This window comes from Abramis brama (genome assembly GCF_963993115.1).
Source record: "Abramis brama genome assembly, chromosome: 13".
NCBI classification, from domain to species: domain Eukaryota; kingdom Metazoa; phylum Chordata; class Actinopteri; order Cypriniformes; family Leuciscidae; genus Abramis; species Abramis brama.
In genome coordinates this window covers 23,645,098-23,665,739 of record NC_139975.1, presented here as the reverse complement: position 1 = coordinate 23,665,739, position 20,642 = coordinate 23,645,098, and the positions used below count along the sequence as shown (strand labels likewise).

General features: G+C 39.8%; 1 protein-coding gene across 1 annotated transcript in view; it reads right to left on the bottom strand.

Moving 5' to 3' along the window:
• Positions 1–19,758, bottom strand: part of LOC311094588 (uncharacterized protein) — a 98,459-nt gene extending 78,701 nt beyond the window's left edge. Inside the window, exons 1-4 of the mRNA XM_084132644.1 lie at positions 19,065–19,758; positions 10,413–10,484; positions 7,702–7,773; positions 5,122–5,193 (exon numbers count right to left, since the gene is read on the bottom strand). Coding sequence (XP_083988770.1) covers positions 5,122–5,193; positions 7,702–7,773; positions 10,413–10,484; positions 19,065–19,234 — 386 coding nt within the window. The 5' untranslated portion in view covers positions 19,235–19,758. The remainder of the gene's footprint in view (positions 1–5,121; positions 5,194–7,701; positions 7,774–10,412; positions 10,485–19,064) is intronic.
• Positions 19,759–20,642: the final 884 nt, after the last annotated feature.

Sequence of the window (20,642 nt, the reverse complement as noted above, 5' to 3'; positions counted from 1 at the left end):
AGGCCACCATTTCTCTGAATCAACCTGTCATCCAGACCACCAGATCTCAAGCGCCTGAGTGAGGCACAAACGGTGTCCAGGGAGAGGATATGACTCCACAACATGCTGTGAAAGTGGGAAATGTATAACGAGACTGTAAGTCAACAGCCTTCAGTGAAAACTCAATGACTTTTTTACCTCTCGGATTCAACAATCTGACCATAAATTTCTACGGTTTCACAACTGCCACTGGATTTTGCATGGTCTTCACAGATTGTACTTTTTATAAACCACAGAGGAAACTAAACAAACTTATTTCACATAACCTTGTGCCAACAATGTGAAAAGGAGGCCTTAAGTGTATCTAAATTTACTAACTAACCATTCCCTCTATCGTGCATATTTTCCTTTATTTGGATGCTAAATTGCTTACACATGTAATGGGATATTTCGGTGCACACAACATACATATAAACCTCTCGTCCAATAAAATATACTGCCAGCAGATTTCTAGATTTTGCCTACAGCTGCAAACTACACATTATGGTGTAGGAGAGAATCTGGCAGCTGACTGAACCTGAACATCTGCATACAGAAGATATTCATGCTCACATCTTTCAATAGCACAGAAAAAGTTGACTTACTGTTAGCAATTTATGGGCAGGTATGTATTTGATCCTGAAGATGTGTGCTTTCATATTTGAACAGTTACACCTTAAATGTCAGTAACAAGACACATTTCTGACCTGAACTTAAATACAAGTCACATTCTTGACAAAGACAAATATCTCAAACCAGCCTAAGAAGGTTTGCTAGTCTCCCGGCCTGGTCAGACCAGTTTGCTGACTAGTTTTAGGGGGGATTTGGGCACTTTTCAACTGGTCAGGCAGGGAAACCTGCTTAAACCAGCTAAAACCAGCACACAAGCTTAAGTTGGGTTTTCTTTCTGTGAGCTTAAACATTTAATCTAAACAATTTAATTTCACTGTTTATTTCACACTTTAAATTCCTGGCATTCCCTCAGTCTCTGTAGCAGTTTTACGAAACAAAGCTATGAAACTAAATTCCTTCACCAAAACAGTGTAAACAGGTTTATTTATTCATTCCTCCTGTCAGCAGAAAGAGAAAGTGCTGCGTGGGCAGTGCCTTGGGCAGATGTCCGCTTTGGTTTCTGTCTGACCCACGTGTACACGGTTTCCTCGAGGCTGACAAGGTTAAGAAGCTACCGGCAAATGCCACTGCCTCCATCTAAGAACAGCACAGCAGGTCATTAACATTTCTCTGGTAGGAACTTAGTGGAGAATATTAGCTTCCTCTGACTGATCTGCCTTAGGGGGGTTAACTCACCTATATTCCACTACCAGGACTAAACTGTGAATTTCAAAGTTCCCCGGTGTACATCAATCAGCTCACGACCCTGGGAAACCAGTACAATTCAAGAAAAAAAAAGTTAAGCTTTTCGTTGAGCTTTCTGTATATAGTTGGCTTTCTGTCAGGACTCCAAAGTCTTTGTAGCTTGTATTTATCTAAATATGTCTTTGGAGTAAATCACAAAGCTGTCTAGCTTTTTGAAACTGGCTGAGCGCAGCCCTATTTTGGAAGACGCTTGGCTGGATTCAGAGAGGGTTCATTTCTCTGAAAACAATCAGTAGGCCACTTCTGAAAGCCCTGAGCCAGAGCTCTATGGTTTATGTACTTGGGGCATGTTGAATTATTAGCCAGCTATTGTGGGTAGACAAAACTTGCATTGCTTTACACAGCAATATAATGACATGGAGTTTCAGTATTATCTCTTATTACTTGATAATCACCATTTATACAGCAGCAGAACCCAACTGCTTGTTTTTATTACAGCTTTTCCGGACCCAAATATTTCAAGGAATAGTTCACCCAAAAATGAAAATTCTGTCATTATTTACACACCCTCATGTCAGTTCTGGCCAGTCATTATAATGTAAGTGTATGAGGGCTGGGACTGTCAAGCTCCAAAAAAGCACAGTAAGAATACAAAATACAAAAGTTATGAGGAAGAACATACTGAAACTACATCCTTGCTCTCGATTCATAAGCATTTAAGAGAGTTCATGAGAGAAATAGTGATTTAAGAACACCATTTTTTATTCAAATCTTTTCAAAGAATCAGTTCACGTTCCAAAACCGAATCATTCAGTCAGTGAGTTTGTCAAACTTTGTCAAACTCTCAAAAAATTATTTTGTTTTGGGTCTCAACAGTTAACAGCCCACTGGAAAGGAAGATTTTTAGTGAATAAATTTCAATTGGTTTGTCACACAAAGCTGACTATGGCAGAATTTGAATATAGCGCATATAGTCCTTTCATTCTGTTTCGCTGACTTTTTATGGTTTAAAAGCAGTTGTCATTCTTTATAAAGTGCAACCAGTGCGTTCTACAAAAAATTCTCCTTTTGTGATCCACAAGAGAAAGAATATCATACAGGTTTAGAATGATATTCCAAGGTAAAGCTGCAGAGTCCAGGGTAAATAAGTCATTAACCAATCACTTAACTGTGCCGTAAAATGTCATTACAAGGCTTTAAAAGCACAGTACACTTTGCAAAATAACTGCAATTATTTTAAATCATGCTATGGAGAGCTCATTAAGGGAACCACTGAGCTAAATAGCTTCAGAGAGGCTGCAGACTTCAGGAGTCATGTTTGAGATTCAGTCTGGAGCTGAAAGATGGTTTGTGTTTGCAAGGCTGAGGAGGCCAAACCCCACAAAACACGCGAGGAGAAAACTTGATGTGTGGGAGAGTGATTTGTTTCTGATAAATAAAAGAAAACAAACGCTCAAAAGGAACATAAACCTGTCAGGGAAAGGAGAAAAACAAAAGACGTACTTCGTGACGCAAAATGTAGGGAGGGTAAAATCCAACCTCGACACTTCAATCAGGCTCGAGATTCAATCAATCTATGTAGTTATGAAAGGCCATCGCCGCTGTTTGGTGGTCATTTCATGCTGGCTAACTGCTCGCCTCTGCCGGGATAATTGTAACCGGAAGATTAAAGAGGGAAAGTTTAAAATTGGCTGAGGGGAAGGGGACATAAGACAAGATGATGCATTCTGCTTTCCTATTCCTCTTAATGCACCAATCACATGCAACCTGAGCTATGGGTAATGGCAGGGAGTGACTGAGTCTCATGGGTATCACTGACCGAAATATCCTACATTACCAGCGCAGAGGCCTGTCTCAGAACAGGAACTGAAGTTAATATAGGGGCCCATTTAGCTGCACCGTTAATAAATAGGAGCAGGCATGTTCGGGACTGCCTTCTAATTCGTCATTCGCTTTTCATTATTCGGTTTCAACGGCTAGACAGAAAGATCTAGCCTTCTAAGAACAGGGCAAGGGTGGAAGAACATCTAGAAACCTGACCAAACCCCCGGATAAAGAGTGTATAAGTACGCTTGCATTGAGTATGAGGTACATTTCTGAGTCCACACAGTGAAATCTGTAACTGTAACCACAATCTTTCCAGGCTGCAGAGAGTGCTGACCACAAAGGGCCTCCGGCAGTCATTACCGCACACGTCTCTGCATGGCTTTTCCCCAACGACCCACAGACCGGTCTTTCTCCGTCTTCGTCGGCCAATGGCTACCATCCTCTCTTTTCCCTTCCTTATTCATCCGCCACGCCCTCTGCTCCCATTTCATTCCACTCCGTCCTCAGTCTTACTCAGCGTTAAAACTTGCTCCTTACCTTTCCCTGACCCCTGTCAGTGTTCCCAGTCCTGCTGGCCACGGTCGGCCCCAGCCTCGCTCCGCCTAACCCTTCCTGCGTGCGCCACGGTCGGCTTGCTTTCCCCAGCTGGCCGGGCTTGAGGTTTTTTAATGGAAAGGTTACGGGTGAGGCCGCTCATATCGCACTAACATCAACTAGCGTAACGAACCCTGACAAGGCAAGGTTACAAGCCCTGCCATAAACCACTCCCGCCCTAAACAACTTTCATTAGGCATACTCCAGTTTACATTTAGCAAATGTTAAAACAAGAGGGAGCAAATATGCTGTACTTTAGATTTGCTGTTGGAAAGAAGAAGAATATGTCCTAAGTCCACTGACAGTTCCTCAGTGGATAAAAATACAGATAATTTCAAATTAATATTTGTAATATTAAATGCATTCATGTTTTCATGAAACTAAGGACACAAGATATATTTATCCTTATCATTTTATTTTTATGTAGACAAACTTTATTTTATTATCGTTATCAGCCATGATCGATTATAAAATAATTATTAGTTTGTCGGTATCATTCAGAATATTAACACTGGAGTATTCTTCCATGAAACTGCAGGAATTGGTGTGGAAATTAGACTGTAATTTCCAATGCTAGTCCTCATAATGCCTTTTAATATCAAGCTATAAAATGCATGTTCTATTAGTTGGCTGTAAAAAAGATTTGTAGGCTTGACTGCTGTGACCAACCATGTGTCATACAGTATATCAGCAAATGTAGTAGCTTGTGAATGACGAGCAAAGACACTCGTGTGTTGTAATATTTCAAACCAGGGAAACTATTACATAAAAAGCTTCAAATGCCAGCATCAGGGCCAACCAATCTAATCTTCTCTGCCTCATGGAAACATTTGAGAAACACAAAGCTGCTCGCAGAACTTAATGGTGCTCTAGAGTGACTACCGTGTCACAATCGGCTTCAAATAAACACTTGTAAAGCTTAACCTTTGCTCCGGCACAGGCCTGACCTGATCGCGCTAGTTTCATTGACGACTCTAAATTCATAAATGAAGTATTCCCCAACGGCTAAGCCAAAACATGTCCCTGATTCAAAGCAGAGCAGGAAAATATTCAGAATAAGAATTTCGTTTATCCAAGAAAAATATTCCCTCCAGCACACCTTCTCCTCTCCATAAAGAGCACGGGGAGAGGTTGTGTCACATTAAGCTTGGCTGGGACTCCTGGTCCATCTGAAAGAATCACATCTGGACGGGCTGAAGGAATAACACAGAATATCCCTGCACTGACAGCGTCCTTTAAACAGTGTTTGGGAAAGTCAAATATTTAAGCAAGATCCTTTCCAGTACAATGATCAAAATTCAAACAGTGGGAAGTTTGACCGCAAGCTTTTCCAGGCACAGATATCAAAGGGAAGCGATGACTTACAGGCGGCCCAACTTGGGTGTGGATTGGAACAGCAGCTCCGGCAGGACCTGCAGTCGGTTCCGGTTCAGGCGGCTGTGAGGAAGAGAGGACAGGGGAAGGGCAAGAGTTAGTGTGGTCAAAACGTCAGGAGGTAAGAAACGTAACGTAAGACACTGTGAGAATGACCTTATGCAGAGCACAGATCAGTGGGTATGTGTTTGTGTAGTTAGATTATCCAAGGCAAAAAGAGAGAGCGAAAACCAAACAAAGACGGAAAGGTTGTTTGACTTGCATATCGACATGCAGGCATCTGAATACCTAGATGGATGAGACAACAAGGCAAACACAAACGACACATGGAAAGACCAATCCATCTTTCTGATTGAAGAAACAAGCCGGGTCAGCATTGCTATCAGGATGAGCAACATCACGACAGGCCAATAGCTACATCCTGGGGTCAGGAGTCACATCTGTGCAGGGGCTGATGGGAAATAAATGTACTTCCTCTGAAGATGGCCTAGGTTATCTCCAGTAGTGCTCTTTAAAGGCTATTATCACTCACATGAGCCTGGCCAGACGGACTGTGGGATTTGGTATGACCCTTATCACGGGAGTATGGGTTTTGATGATAGGATGCAGGGTCATGGAGCAAACCAAAGGTATGTGGAGGAGAAACATTACTTTTTCTTTTTTCTTTTTAAGAATCTACAACCTCTATGACTTGGTTCCTTGCTGTAGTCTTCAAGTAGACTCATTCTACAAGCGAAGAGTTGACTCTCTCTTAGGCCATGTGTCCACCAAAGCGTTTTTAGCTAGCTGAAAATGCCAGGCACTCTGCTGCAAACGCCTAGCTGTGGGCGCTTAAGAGCGCTTCGGCAGTGTAGCGTTTTTTTGTTTTGTTTGTTTTTTTTCAGTTGAGCTGCTTTGCTTGCTATGATCCGCAGAAGTGTTACTAGTATCTCATTTCACAGATGTATTGTTTCTATATAAAATTGTTGATGTAAAGTATTTGCTTTGGCTCTTGTTTCGTCTGTTACCGTTGTACAAGCAGGATGTGGTGGTGGGTCGGTGTGGTATTTGTCCCGCCCCTCCTCCACTGCGTTTGGACGGCTGGCAAAAAATGGACAGTGATGAGCGTTGCGTTTTCCCCATAGTTGAACATTCTTCAACTCTCTGCGACCGGTAAAAAACGCACAGCGCTCAGAGATCAGTGTGAAATAGACGCTCAGCTCCTCGTCACGCTGCTGGAGTTTTAAAAAACGTGGCGCTCCTATGGCGTTAATTGGAAAAATATGCTAGCCTCTGGAAAAAACGCTTTGGTGGACACACGGCCTTAGTGAGCATCAACTACAGACAAATTCACAGCAACCATCATTCTGTCTGACTTGTATGGTATCTTACAATTGTGCTACACAAATCTGTGGGACAGTGACTACTGTAAAATTCTATTGATTTATTTAAAAATACATTTTAATTAATAATTTTATTAAAGTACTTTTAAATAATTTTTTTTTAAAAAGTTTACTTTTTTTAACCATATGAAACATAATGAAATACAAAGAGTACATTTCTAAGAACTTGGAACATGTTTTCTTTATCATGGATACTATTATTTGTCATTGACCTTAGTTTCAGGGATCAATGGGACTGGTTACCTCAAAACTTGACCCTTGTTAAACCATGGATTATAAATTGTATCTATTTTTTTGCACCAAAGTCACAACATGCTGCATGAAATCCTTTCTGTTCTTTCTGTTTCTGTATCAGTATTTCTAAAGCACTTGCTCTCATAGTGGGGTCAAGCTATTTATATGTCTGCTGGGTTACAACAACAACAACAACAAAAAGTCACACTCGAGTGTCAGATGGAGGGAATGCATGTGGACACACTGGCCGTCTCGCCGCCGAGAGTGGGTCATTGAGTTAAATGCTGTGAAATTCCAAATACGAGTGATACATTGAGGAATGTAGTTCTTAAGACCCAGATAAACCAGACCCACAAAACCTCCACAGAGACAGATTCTTCAGAGGTGGTAAACAGACTGACAAACTTCGGTTCTCTTCATGATGGTTGCTGATTTTGATGTACGTTCATCTCTAACACGTGGCGGCAGCTGCCAACAGACTTGATTAAACACCGTCAGACCCGTGCAAACATTTACAAGGAATGAAACGCACTGAGACATTCACACATAAACAAACTCAAGGATGCTAACACAGGCAAGCTACAGTCCAGACATTCTTTGACCTTGTCCAACTGCAGTAATAGCTAGCATGTTTGGTCTGACCCAATGGTCAATTTCACTGGCAAGTGTTAAGATTCTCACCAGAAAAGAGCAAATGGCTGCGCTCCAGATGTCAGGGGGGCAAACAAGCACGTAAACCCACTGGACTTAAAAAAGGAAAGTTATAGAGGTCACCTCCAAATTCTCAAAGTTCCTTTCGCATTTGTGAAGATGTTTCAGATTAAAACCGACAAGGTCAATGTGTTGCTCATAAACAGCTACATATTATTTTGTCCAAAACACACATACAGAAACATGTGGAATATGTATTATGACAGCATGTGAGTTCAATCATTTCCTCTATTTTTATACTTACATTCTCTCAAGCTGTCGGAGTTCCTGAAATGCTCCTCTTTCGATCACACTTATTTGATTGTTCTCCAGATGTCTGTGAAAAAAAAAAAAAGAACTTCATTATTCAATCAACTCCAGCGATTCAACTTCAACTGACATTGATTAGCCTCCCAGAGTGATTGAAATGACAGTTGAAAGAGGACTAGACTTCACAACAGTGACTGATAAGCAAACTGCCTTTTTCTCATGAAAACCAGAGGAGATTTTTCTCTGATTTTATGAAGTGTGCGGTTGCCTCAGCAGACCCTCATTCGTGTCCAGCATGCCTGTGACAACGTTCCGGAGGGTATTTTCAGAGCTCTCCTCTACTCTGAAGACTTTGTCATATTTCAGGGCCCTTAAAATTTTCCAGATGCATTACAAAGACAGCACATCTCCATGGCTATTTCTTGTTTATATTTGAGTCTCTTTGAATTAGAACTAACATGCAGACACTCGCATAGAATGCACACAGCCACTAAATTATATTCGGCACCGGATAATACAAGCAATCCCCCAGAAAGAGAGACAATCCCCTGAAGCAAAAGACATCCTAAAGTGTCTCTAAAGTGGACTTCCGCTTTCTGGGCTTATGAATGATGTTTTTAAAGAAAATGTTTAGACACGCAACTGTTTTTACAGCCATAGTCCATGTTTTGTCATATCATTCCGTCAGGAAAAGATGAGACACTTGGCTAAGGCCTTTTTTATGAATACCACAGCTTTAAGGCACGATCCAGCATGGTGAGGCCAAAAACACAAGCGATCAGGGCCTAAGTTGATTTATTCGTAATAATTGCATTCTTTGCTGATAACAAACATATCATATAGTCTGCGTATAAAACATAAATCTAAGTCTGAGTAACAATCTGCCTCATTCTTACAAATAGGGGATCAACCCTACCATGGTTTATGTATTGGCATTAAACGTAATCCCTTTCGATCCTGACCAGATGGGTTTTGGTGTGTGCTGAAGAATAATAACAAGCTTTTTCTTCATTTTTCAGCATCTCTCCCTGTTTCTGTTCTTTGTCTTTCTCATCTTTATAGAAATGTTTTGAAGTTTTGCATGGAAACATATGGGACACAGGCAAACACCTATGCTTTCACAGGGGCTGACAAGGAGAATAGAAGACCTCTCAATTGAAAGGGTGAAGCAAGACACATGGTATTGCTGGAATAGTCTTTGTTATTCTTGCCTTAAGCATTAACCAAGTGCTGGTTTATAGGCAGGACTCAGGTCAGTGCAGATGGCGCTTCCCTGAGGACTTTAGAATGGAAACAATCTATGACCCAAGGTAAGGTCAATCTTAAATTTCAAAGCTATTGTTCATTTATTATGAACAATTTACTTCATAATCAAATCAAAGTCAAATGGTGTAAGCAACATGTAGACTCATGTGGGGAAAAAACAAGAGAAATGATTTCAAAGGACAAATTGCAGTGCAGCTGGCACTTCTCTGAGGAATTTCGAGTGGGAAAGTCTAAGAACCCCTCTTATGCTATTTTAAAGGTTCCTAATTTTGTTTTGGAGGTCTCCTACAATATGTTTACATGCATCAAAGGACAAAAAAATACTTTTATTTTCTTATAATATACATTGCATATCATCTTATTTGACACCACTGATTCGAAACAAAAGATTCGCAAAAGTTTCGTAGCTTCATGAAGCAGTGTTTCGAAATCACCCATCACTACTCGACCTGTGCTTGACTAGTGTTGCGTGTTTCATAATGACTTTAAAATATCAGATAATTTGCCGAAATTATTACAAGGCAAGGTTAGTTCAGGTTGTAAAATGTCGTGTGGAGAGAACCCCCAAAAACCTTTTGATATCTAAAAAACGAATAATTATGATATTTGTACAGTATTTTTAAATAATCTTGAAAAATAATAAATTATAGTGCAGCTTAAACTTCTCTGAGGACTTTCACGTGGGAAAATAATATGTCACAGGGTGAATGTCGTGCATGAAGAGTGCATAGGTGAGATTGGAGGCCTGTCCTGCGCTATCATACGGTGCAAGTCTTCCAGAGAGATAAGGGGGTGCCGAGGCTGTTCACGGGTCCCAGGGAGAGGCTGCTCTTGGGGCATGGCGGTTAATCACAAACCACCTTAAACTGCCTCTGTGCAGCCCGCCAGCCACTGCCTCTGCTTACGACTGCTCTCTTGGGCGTTTATTTTACTCCTCTTTTTTTCACTTGTTTATTTTTATCTCCATTCCTCTCTTTTTACAGGCTTTCATTCAGGAAGAAAACAGCACAGAGAAATACATGATTACAGTCATTAAGCTGCAAGAACACTTTCTCTAGAGGAACCCAACTCGCTAGATCATGACTGACCTGCGCCTCTACTAGCAAGCCGTCCCGTCATTTTTTTATTTTAAAAGTTCACGTTTCTGGTATGGAATATATTGTTACATATTCTTCAAACTCAAGAACAGGTTTGAAGATTGACTGCATCTAAGGCAATGACTTCATGCGAGGTTCAGTCAAAGGGTCATGTTAAACGTGTCGGATTTACTCAGTTTAAATGTCAGTTTGTTTTATTATGACTTGTGCCGTAATCCTCACGGCTTTCAGCCTCGGAATCTTTGATGGCTTTGACTGTAAAGACAACACGGAAGAGGTGGGGCACTTGGGAGTTAAAGGAAGGATTAACCATAAGAGCGAAAGATACAGAGTGACATCTTACAGCACGCGTAGGTTCTTGAGGCCAGAGAAGTCCACTTTGGTGATCCGGGTGATGTTATTCCTGTCCAGATCCCTGGAGAGAGAAAAAAAAGGGGGAGGGGGTGGGGGGGGATGGGGATGAAAAAAAAGTTAAAAGCTTTTTATTTCACTTATGCTTTCAAACATGATTTTTCAAGTCTCAGCTCACAGCAGAGTCAGTAAACAGAGAATTTAAATACAGAGGCTCCCTGGCAGAGCCTCAACGGCCCCGACTCGCACCAGATGCCCGCGGGGCAACGCCGTTCAAAGCTGGCGTCTGCCAGCGAGCATTAGTGCCATGCTGCGGGTTACTGAGTCTGAGAGGCCGACATCAGCTCCGCCACTCTGCCTCGCATTCACTGCGCTGGAGGCAACTCACTTTCAGCATGCTGCTATTGTTCTGCCTCGACTCTAAACGTTCCCATACACACACACGACGCACATGGCTCGGGATCACGTTAGTGTACACCTGCCCTTTTCTGTTCTGTCGTGTCTGTACAATAACTGTATACAATGCAATTATTTTCTTTCAATATGTTTATCTGCTTTTTCTTTTCCATGCAAAAAAACAAAAGACAACTAAAGGCTAAAAAAAAATGGCAGAGGAATGATATTTTGTTCTGAATGTAAGCAAAGCGAATGAAATGTGGGAATAAACTGCTTGAGAGAGACAGATTGCATGGAAACATTTTTGTTTGGGAAACGTCTCTTCTTGCATCTGAGTGAATTATATATTACCAAACTAAGTATTTTTCCACTCTAGTCAATATCTTATACTTTTCCCAGACTGTTATTTTATCAGTTGTTTCAAGCTTGTCTAAAATTGTATACATTCACTGAAATGAGTATACATGCCTATGGATACAAACTGACTTCCTCTGTGGGACGCTGTTTACTGGAGCTCCGCCACACTGAAAAGATTACCGTTGAGAAATATACAGTGACATATGATGACACACGCATACACTTACACACTAACATCAGGCCGTCTCAGTGTGCTTCTCATAATATACATAAACATTTATAAATCTGATTTAAAGGCATATTGGATTTCAAAAGATTCCCCCAGAACCACAAAACGCACATCAAGCAGACTAATATGAGCCATATAGGAAACATATTACAGGGGACAGGCCATTTACAGACCATGGAGTCCAAAACATGATCCCCTTCTAGATGGCGGCAGCATTTTTGGGCATCAAATGTGTGTAGAAAAAGGATGTGGTCTAGGTAGGCAGCACATTTGGTTTAGAAACAAGGCCTTCATCTGCTTTGAAAACCAAACATGACAGAATCTTTCACACTTACTTTTGAGCATAAAGATAAAGACATTTATATTATCTGAATTAAAAAAATAAAAAAAAATGTTAAAGAAAAATGTTCTTACAAAAATTGTCCCAACTGTCCTAGAGTTGTCTAAACAACTGCTAATTATGCATGTTAAGAGTTTGAGAGTTCCCAGCATGCACTGCAGCATAAATAAATGATGTGATTACTGTAATAGGATTATTGCTTTACTGTTTGCTGACTTTATTTATCCTGTTGTTGTTTTTTATCGTGTTCTGTTGTGTGGTAATGTAAAGAACTTAACAGGGTTGATGATTATCATCATTCTTGAGGTAGATTACCATTCAAAAGTTCGGTATGATTGTTTTTCTTAAAGAAATATTATTTATTCAGCAAAAACATATAATGAATTGAGCAAACATCACAGTAAAGATGTTTATATTGTTGCAAAAGATTTCTTTTTCAAATAGGCTAAGTTGAACTTTTTTTTACTGAAAATTTCCACAAAAAATATGAAGCAACACAAATGTTTTCAACATTGATAATAATAAGAAATGTTTCTTAAGTATCAAATTAGCATATTCAAATGATTTCTGAAGGATCATGTGACACTGAAGACTGGAGCAATGACTGCCATAATTCAGCTCTGCCATCACAGGATTAATTTACATTTTAAACTATATTCAAATAGAATAATATTTTCTAATATTACTGATTTTACTGTATTTTTAGTCAAATAAACGCAGCCTTTGTGAGCATAAGAGACTTCTTTCAAAAACATTTTAGAAACTTGCCAACCCCAAACTTTTGAACAGCACTGAATATGATTTAATGCAATTTAAAGGAATGGGGACTAAAATGTTCAAGCTTCATAAAGGCTGTGAACAGCTCTAACTAGTCCATTGAGTCAGAGGGAGACCTCATCTCAGTCTTAACTCATTAACCATTTGCAAATAAATATGCAGTCTTTAATATACAATATCTTCATATGCAAATAGACCTCAACACTTACATAATACGTTATTCAAAGTATCTGAGTTGAACTCCAAAATCTTAATGCATCATGTTTCCTTGATTTTTTTAACTTCTCAATAATTCTAAACATACAGTGTTCCCACAAATTCCCAGTCTCTCCACGTCACTCTCTTTCTGTTTTCACGTCCTAATCTCCAAGTAGCTCTCCCTTCTGTAGTTTTCTCATCTCGTATCCTCTCACCTGCTTGCAATGTAATCCCACTAATAACATTTCCTCCTCTCCCGATCCTTCACTTCAATCCTCACCGTGTCAGTATTTTTACAGTACGTGTTAACAGCCTGGGGAGCAAACTAAGTCCTACTTCCTCTAGATACTCAATCAAACCTCCGGTCACACTGACAAGGTGGAGTTCACAGATATGGCAGCCCCCTACTGGCTATTGTTTGTTTTAATTTGTTGAGGGGATAAGGTGCCCATTCAAACGGCAGGTGTTCTGCTCTAACAATGCGCCCCCCTCGGGGGTCCCACCCCACCCACGCATGCCGTTAGACCACTCAACCCGACTCGTCCAGGTCATAAGCCGGCAAACCACTCTGGTAAAATGTGCTATTCAGAACGAAACCGGACAAAGAGAAGAATCTTTGCGATTTTGGCTGGAGGTTATTTTGACTGTGTCGGGCTGCAATTACAACACCCCAGGCGACCAAGGTACCCTAAGACCTCAAAGTCGTGCAAGAAAAATGTCCATGAAAACAAAAGTTGTTTTTTTTTCTGTTCCCATATGATACCCTGCCTCTCAATGTGTTTCCTGTTGTAATCTTCTGCTATTTTCCTCAAAGCCACGCTAGTCTAGTCCTCAAAAGCTGATAGGTATGCTCCATTTCCTCTTGAACGCTGCTTCTCATCGCTGTTTGGAATCTTAAATGAGTTTTTCCTTTCGGACCTCTGGTTTGGACGCCTTAGATGTCTTAGAGCGTCCCACTTATCAATACTAACACATTAATATTCTCCTCATAAGATGCACAAGTTATTATCAGAACAGATAGATGATAAATCAAAAGAACAAATTATGTTTCTCATGTCTATTGATTAATTACGACTAAACGCCTTGAGATAACCACAGATAAAGACCACATGAGATTATGCTTGTCCTGTGCATTTGAATTAACAAGTTCACTGTCATAACTGTCAACGGAAGAACACTTTAATTTCTGCAACCTATTATCTCTTTATTAAATGACTGTATTAATTAACATTTCTCCTTTGCTGAAGTAATTCACTAAGGCATCCAAGTGACACTGAAAATTAGAAAGCAGATGCTAAAGGATAGACACAGATAGGGATATTTTAATAACTTTCATGTAACAGCGTGTAATTATTTTGTGCATTTCAAACAGATAGCTGTCTCATTACCTAATCCTCACTCACCCATAACAGAGCACTTTCCTTTTCCCAGTTTCTCTGGACATTCTTCGCCCGAAACGCTTGTTCGTTTGCACTTGTACGAGGTGAAATGGGGGGGGGGGTGTTATTACCGCTCTTTCATCTCCCATGAGCCATGCAGTCAGCAGCCATGTGGTTACCACACATCCCCACTGGACACATGCAGTCCTGTCCCAGAATTCCTAAAGTGCACCTCCTGGCATATTACTACCACCTCAAAAGCTCTTAACGATTCCATATTCCTTGAAACCATCACAGGGTTCCATATACAATTTTTTTTTTTACAGACAAATCTCTGCATGTTAGCAGTCAAAACCACAAAAATTGAATCTCTTATTCCTGATTACCTAGCATGACTAGTTATGATTGTTTATTGACTTTGGACAATCTGTCTTAGGACATATTGGATTTGGGGGTTGAACTGTCTTTCCATGGGGATAAAGGCCAACTCATCACTGGAGTTTCAGGATGAAGGCAGTGAAAATGAAGAAGCCAATGCGCCTTTGAATTTCTCTGCATTGTTTATGCACAGTGTTGGCAGTTTCCATCTCAGGAAGAGTTTCATTCAGTAAATATTTTCATTACAGCCATGTCTGGATGCCTTCTCCACTGAAGGACTCTCACTTCACACTAAGCAGAGCGGACAAAAATGAATTATTTCATATTCCTCTTTTGAACGTTTGCCCCCTGGATGGTTTATTTTCAAACCCTGACAGCTAATAGCGCAGACGGCCCGGTGTTCTTTCACAGTATATGAGTTCTTAAATTACTAGAGTAACGCTTGGCTGAGAGGTGACAAGGGCATCTTCAACACTTCTGTGTGAAAGTCAATATGACAGCCAGGCTACAAAAGGCTCATCAATAACACAAGTCTCATCTTGGACTCCAGGGGTAACCAAGGATACCGTGAAACCCGTATCTATACTATGTGAAAGACAATATCTTTTTGACATATATCATCAGGGCTTGACATTAACTTTTTTGCTCACCAGCCACTGTGGCTAGTGGTTTACCAAAGTTACTAGCCACAATTTCGACATTGATACCATGAGGAAAAACTATAGATATTTTTTAATATTATCTCATAATTTGGCTGCAGGTATATTAGGTATGGTAACTATATTAGGTAAATTATATATTGTCACTTTAAGACCTGAAGCACGGATCCATTACACTGTTACACATGCGTTTTCTTTCTCAACTGTTTACGTTCACTTAAAACATAACTGACTGTGTTTATGAGAATATTTGCCAAAACCAGCATCTTGACATTATTTTGTGTGTATTTGACTTTTTAAGCCCAATAAGCAGCGAAAAAGAACTCAATTTAGTACTAAGGCGGCTTTGCTGCCACTGCTGAAATCCACATTAATCAAGCTCTGATATCAAGCTCTGCATATCAGATCATATATTTGGAAGCAATTAACAGCAATAAACATATATTTAAACTAAATACATACAACCATAGAAGTTAGAAAAATCATATTTTACATTCATAAATGAACAGCAGCATTTAACTAAATACTACATGGAGCAAACAGGGTGTAAAATGTGTAGGGACTCAAATAAATGTCACACCACATCACTATTTGTCTGAGCTTTTTACTACAAAAGTTGTCACACTTCTGAAAATTCAGTTAATGGCATAACTACTTTTCCTCCCCAACACTTCATTAGAGTCACATCCGCTTTCTCTCTGCGTACCAAAAGCCTAGTAAAATCCTGATCAAATCATTCCGAAATTCTGGTTTGATTCTTTTGTTTACTGGTTGCTAGCTGCAACCCAGTGTTTGAGTCTGTGAAACTTACATCACAGTAACAAAATCATAAAACCACACACGGTTTTATTCATATTTGTTAGCTTAGGATAAACACTGTCACTTCTAGCTGCGCTAAGCTATAACTAACAAGATGTGCTGATGAGAATAACGAAGCCCTTGTGTTGCTTTGGCGACAAAGCCCGCAAAACAAGAGCCCTCGTAAACCCGAAATGGCCCGGAGGCGTGCACATTATCAAATCCAGCCTTCCGTGACACAAGCTTGGAAGATTCACAGACTTCTGAGTCCGGGGCATTCGGAGTGACCTCTTCGAGACGTTTGTGACAAGGGGTCTGCAGGCTCCCAGACCAAAGACAGCATTAAGCTTTGATGCAGTGCCTGAAATGAGGCACATTAAACATTTTCCGTACATGAAAACATAAAGGTTGGGTGGCGAATCGTTCCCTTGAGTCGTTGCCCACAATCAGTGCCAGCAGCTGTCTGGCAGGCTGCAGTGTGTGAACGCTCACTGAGCGAGAGACTTCACATATGCTCCTCATATGCCCACTGAGGTCAGCAGGGCACCGGAGACCACAAACCCACCTCCTGACTCGCTCCAACACCAACACAACAAACACACACAATATCCCGCTGACTGACTCACTGCTATAATAAAAAAAAAAAAATGACATGCAGCATAAGCAAATGCTGATAAACGGATAAGCGATCTAGGGTGGAGCCACCAGTTGGGAAAGCAGGAGTTGGCGGTTTCACACCGAAACTTCATTAAGAGACCCAAAGTGTGATGAGAGGAAGGGAATGCTGCCATTCTCTCTCCTGATCCAGCAGACCAAACACACTACGCCAGCCACAAAGTGCCACATTGTTCCTGAAGTGTTAACTGCGAGAGGGCCTAAGACTCCGGAGGAGAGAATTTGCTATTAAACGCTACTAAGTGTGTGCGTAACTGGTGCAAATTAAAGCGAGAGAGATGAAAGAGTGAAAGAGCGAGAGAGAGAGAGAGAGAGAGAGAGAGAGAGATAGAGAGTGTGTGTGAGAGAGAGAGACTGAAAGGGGATTTTACAGTTGCGACAGGAGCTATTAATGAGCGCAAAATCATATGAGCTGTCAAAGAGAGAAAAGCCTTTAAAATAAATGCAAATTTATTAGAGGGAAATGTGCATGAACTCTGGAATTGTGGGTAACTAGGCCTTGCTTAGGGCAGAGGTGCAGTCATTACAGTTTAATCAACACTCCAGGGTGCTCTGGGAAACCTGGTGGCGCGTTAATCGTACCCATGAGACATGGAGACGTGTCCTCCTGGACTTTGAGCAGTCCTTAAAACTGCTACATGTATGTTACAGATGCCGTAGCTTGGTGCAAGTTTTGGATGATTTGCTTGGTTTTCAATTAATAAAATCATACTATAAGAATATGCAAAGTCATTAAACAAATACTTTGCACACCGTGAATGATTTACATCTGTCTCTAGTTTAAGCAGTTTAAACCTGACATGGTAAATTTTAAAACAAATCCAATATACCGCAGGTCATGACCCTTATTTATTTTTCTCTCCACATGAAAAATTCCACTGAAAAGACCTTTAGAGGTTAAAGGTTGGAAGGTTCAGCCAGACCTCTGGCTATTGAACAGACTGGATGCCTTTCCTATCAAATCCAAAAAAACGAAATATTATATTATAACAGATGGTTATGATATTTAAAGAACTGTCATGGCTTATCATGACAGAAGTGCCGCAGGTGGAAACAGGGAAATTAAGGATATTTTCTCAGTGAAAATCACCAGTGGTTAGAAGTAATCTAAACACATAAGAGAGTCAGTCTTCAGCTGCAGTGCGCCCCTCAACGGACTTGTGGTTCCCCAACTTCCCCAACTAATACAGCCAAGATACATACACACACTCACACCATATGGCCATTAATCATGTTAATGTTTGTGTAAACTCATTATCCTGGATGAAAGAATCAGATGCAATGCTGTTCAACATTCAGATGTGGACACATATGAAGAGCAGTTAATATCTCAACACTCATTTAAAACAATCTAAATCGAAATAATGAAATGCGATTTTACTCGAATCCAAACTCTTCAAACACTCACATTAATGCACTGAACACTGAACCGTGAACTCATGCATTTGACAGTTATATACTGCATGAATTACTGCTAAATTAAACTAAACAGTACTTAAAATGTATGTACACCCTCTACAGAAAAACATGACACCAAGTATTAAATCTGTATTTGACTCTAAGAACTAAACTGACCTTCTTCTGAACAGTGTTTAAAGAGGATAACAACTGCCTGATCAATTGAGCAAAAATAACATAAAAAGTATCATGTTATTTGGCTTTATCAACTTCAGACATCTTAATAAGAAAAACTATAGTAACATTTTACAATAATGCCCATATTACACAAAATACAGTGTATTAACCCATTTAATACAACTGGTAACATACTGATGTGTTAGAGTTGTCAAGGAAAAATATTGATTTCATGTGAACACTTTTTTCATGCTTGGTTAAAAAGTCACATGACCAGAGCTGTTTCATTCTCGTTTGCCTATTAATGATGTATTATTAAACTGATGTAGCCTACTGATTGATTATTTAATTGTATATCTTTAGTTGCTTTTAAAAATCCTTGCAACTGAGAAAATTTGATATAGAAACAATTTTCTAATTTTCAAATTTCAGAATTAATTACAAAGAAACGGCAAGTAATTACAAATTTGGAAGTGGAGGACTGAAATAGAACTTTCTTGTGAAATGTCCTATTATAATCTTTGTTTTATGTGCAACTTAAAATATTTGTAAAGCACTGGTTAAAACTGTAGTCGGGGGGGGGGGTAAAAGGCATGCAGTTGTGTCACTGGTCTCCAGTGAGAAATAATTACTTATAGCTGCAAAACAACTTGCACTTATTATTTTTGCATGTTAATTAATAGGCTACTACATTGTGTTTAATAATAGTAGCCTACCATTCAATAAGTGTAAAATAGACCCTACAAGTCATCAAGTCAAAAAAATCAAGTAAAAAAAAGATGCATCTCCCTCTCACATTACATATAATCGCGACGTTGACACGACATGCGCCACTGTCATTGTATTATCGGTGTTCAAATAACGCGATAATAGGCGTACTTACAGCCTCTCGGCATTCCTCGGGATTCCCCTGGGCACAGTCCTGAAGCCTTGACCCTGACAATCCACATGAGAGCCCGAACAACTGCACTTATGCGGGCATCCATTGACAGCAGAGCACAGCAGCCCGCACAGCACAGCCACTGTCCCCCAATACTGCACCCACCGCATCATATATATCCTCTGAGGCTGATAGCAGTCTAATAACAATAGAACAAAATTCAAAAACAATAAAACTACGCAAACAAACTAATGCGTAGGCTATATGAAAAACAAAACAAAACAAAAAATGTATCCGCGTCTTGTCCACAGAAAATTAAGTCCCGCGGGGGAAAAAAACAAGTGGAACGAGGGAAAAACTTAACGGTGAACTATAGTTCCAACTTTAAAAACTTCTCGAAATACACAGAAAAAAGCGTTCCTCATTCAAACGCATTGAAAAGTTGCATCTGTCTCTCCGCGCCACTGAAACATACAGATGCGCATCAAAAGTTAGAAAAGCACATCGCTTCCTAGGAAAAGCCCATAAAAAGTCCGCAAAATCATTCAGAATGTCCAAAGTGATTCATTCTCATCCTTCACCAATTCCGCTTTTTTTAGGTCCAGCATGCAAATCTTCATTGATAGTGATAGAGGGACTTCAGCGGAGCTCGTACCTATTTGATTTCCAGCCCCCAAACTCTGCGCTCCACACTCCTACTGGCTCATCTGCGTGATGTCATTCAGGGATAGGTTTGGGGTCTCGACTCGAGAAGTTGTTGGGACTGCTTCAAATAACTCAGCCCACACCAAATGCTCGTTAACTTTGAGTGGAAGAACACAAAGTTATGAATTAGTAACCGCAGTTCAAAAAAGACAAGGCACTATTTTCAGCTGCATTTTGAAATGACAAAGCGAGAAATCCTAATAAAACAAGACATGAAAACAAGATTCGATTTTATATTGCGAAAAGCCTGTAGGCTATTCACCACCAGGAAAGGTTAAAGTGAGTTACTGGACAGTAATTACTTAGTGAAGTCATTATTATTTAAAAAATATATATAAATAATGATAATAATAATATTAATAATGAATGAATAACTACATAACCAATAAACAAGTGTTTTAACTGAGAAATGGTTATTATGCTATTTATAATGGCACTGTATTCAACTAGGCTATACCATGCAATGATTCAGAGATTCAGATACTTTTTGTACAGATAATTTGAGTTCTGTCACTCTTGAGATATTTTACATGACTTTTTTTCATGGTTTTTGGTGCCCATTTTGCAGTCGTAGTGCCCCCATCTGGTGAGAAACTTCATCTTACTAAATCTAAATTCCTTCCTCACTATGAGAAATCACTGGTTTTCCAATATTGAGAAGTTTAGTATGGTTATGAAGTTTAATTTGGCTCAAATATATGGTTTATTGTTCAATCAACAAAAAAAGAAAAAAAGAAAGAAAAAACAGATTAAGAACATTCAAGTAAAATACATTTTTGTCTGACAGGGTAAGTTACTTTTAATAATAGATTAAAGAGGAGTGCTAAAGATTTCCTCCTGTCAAAAAAAGACAACAGATGTCTAGACAGGTAATAC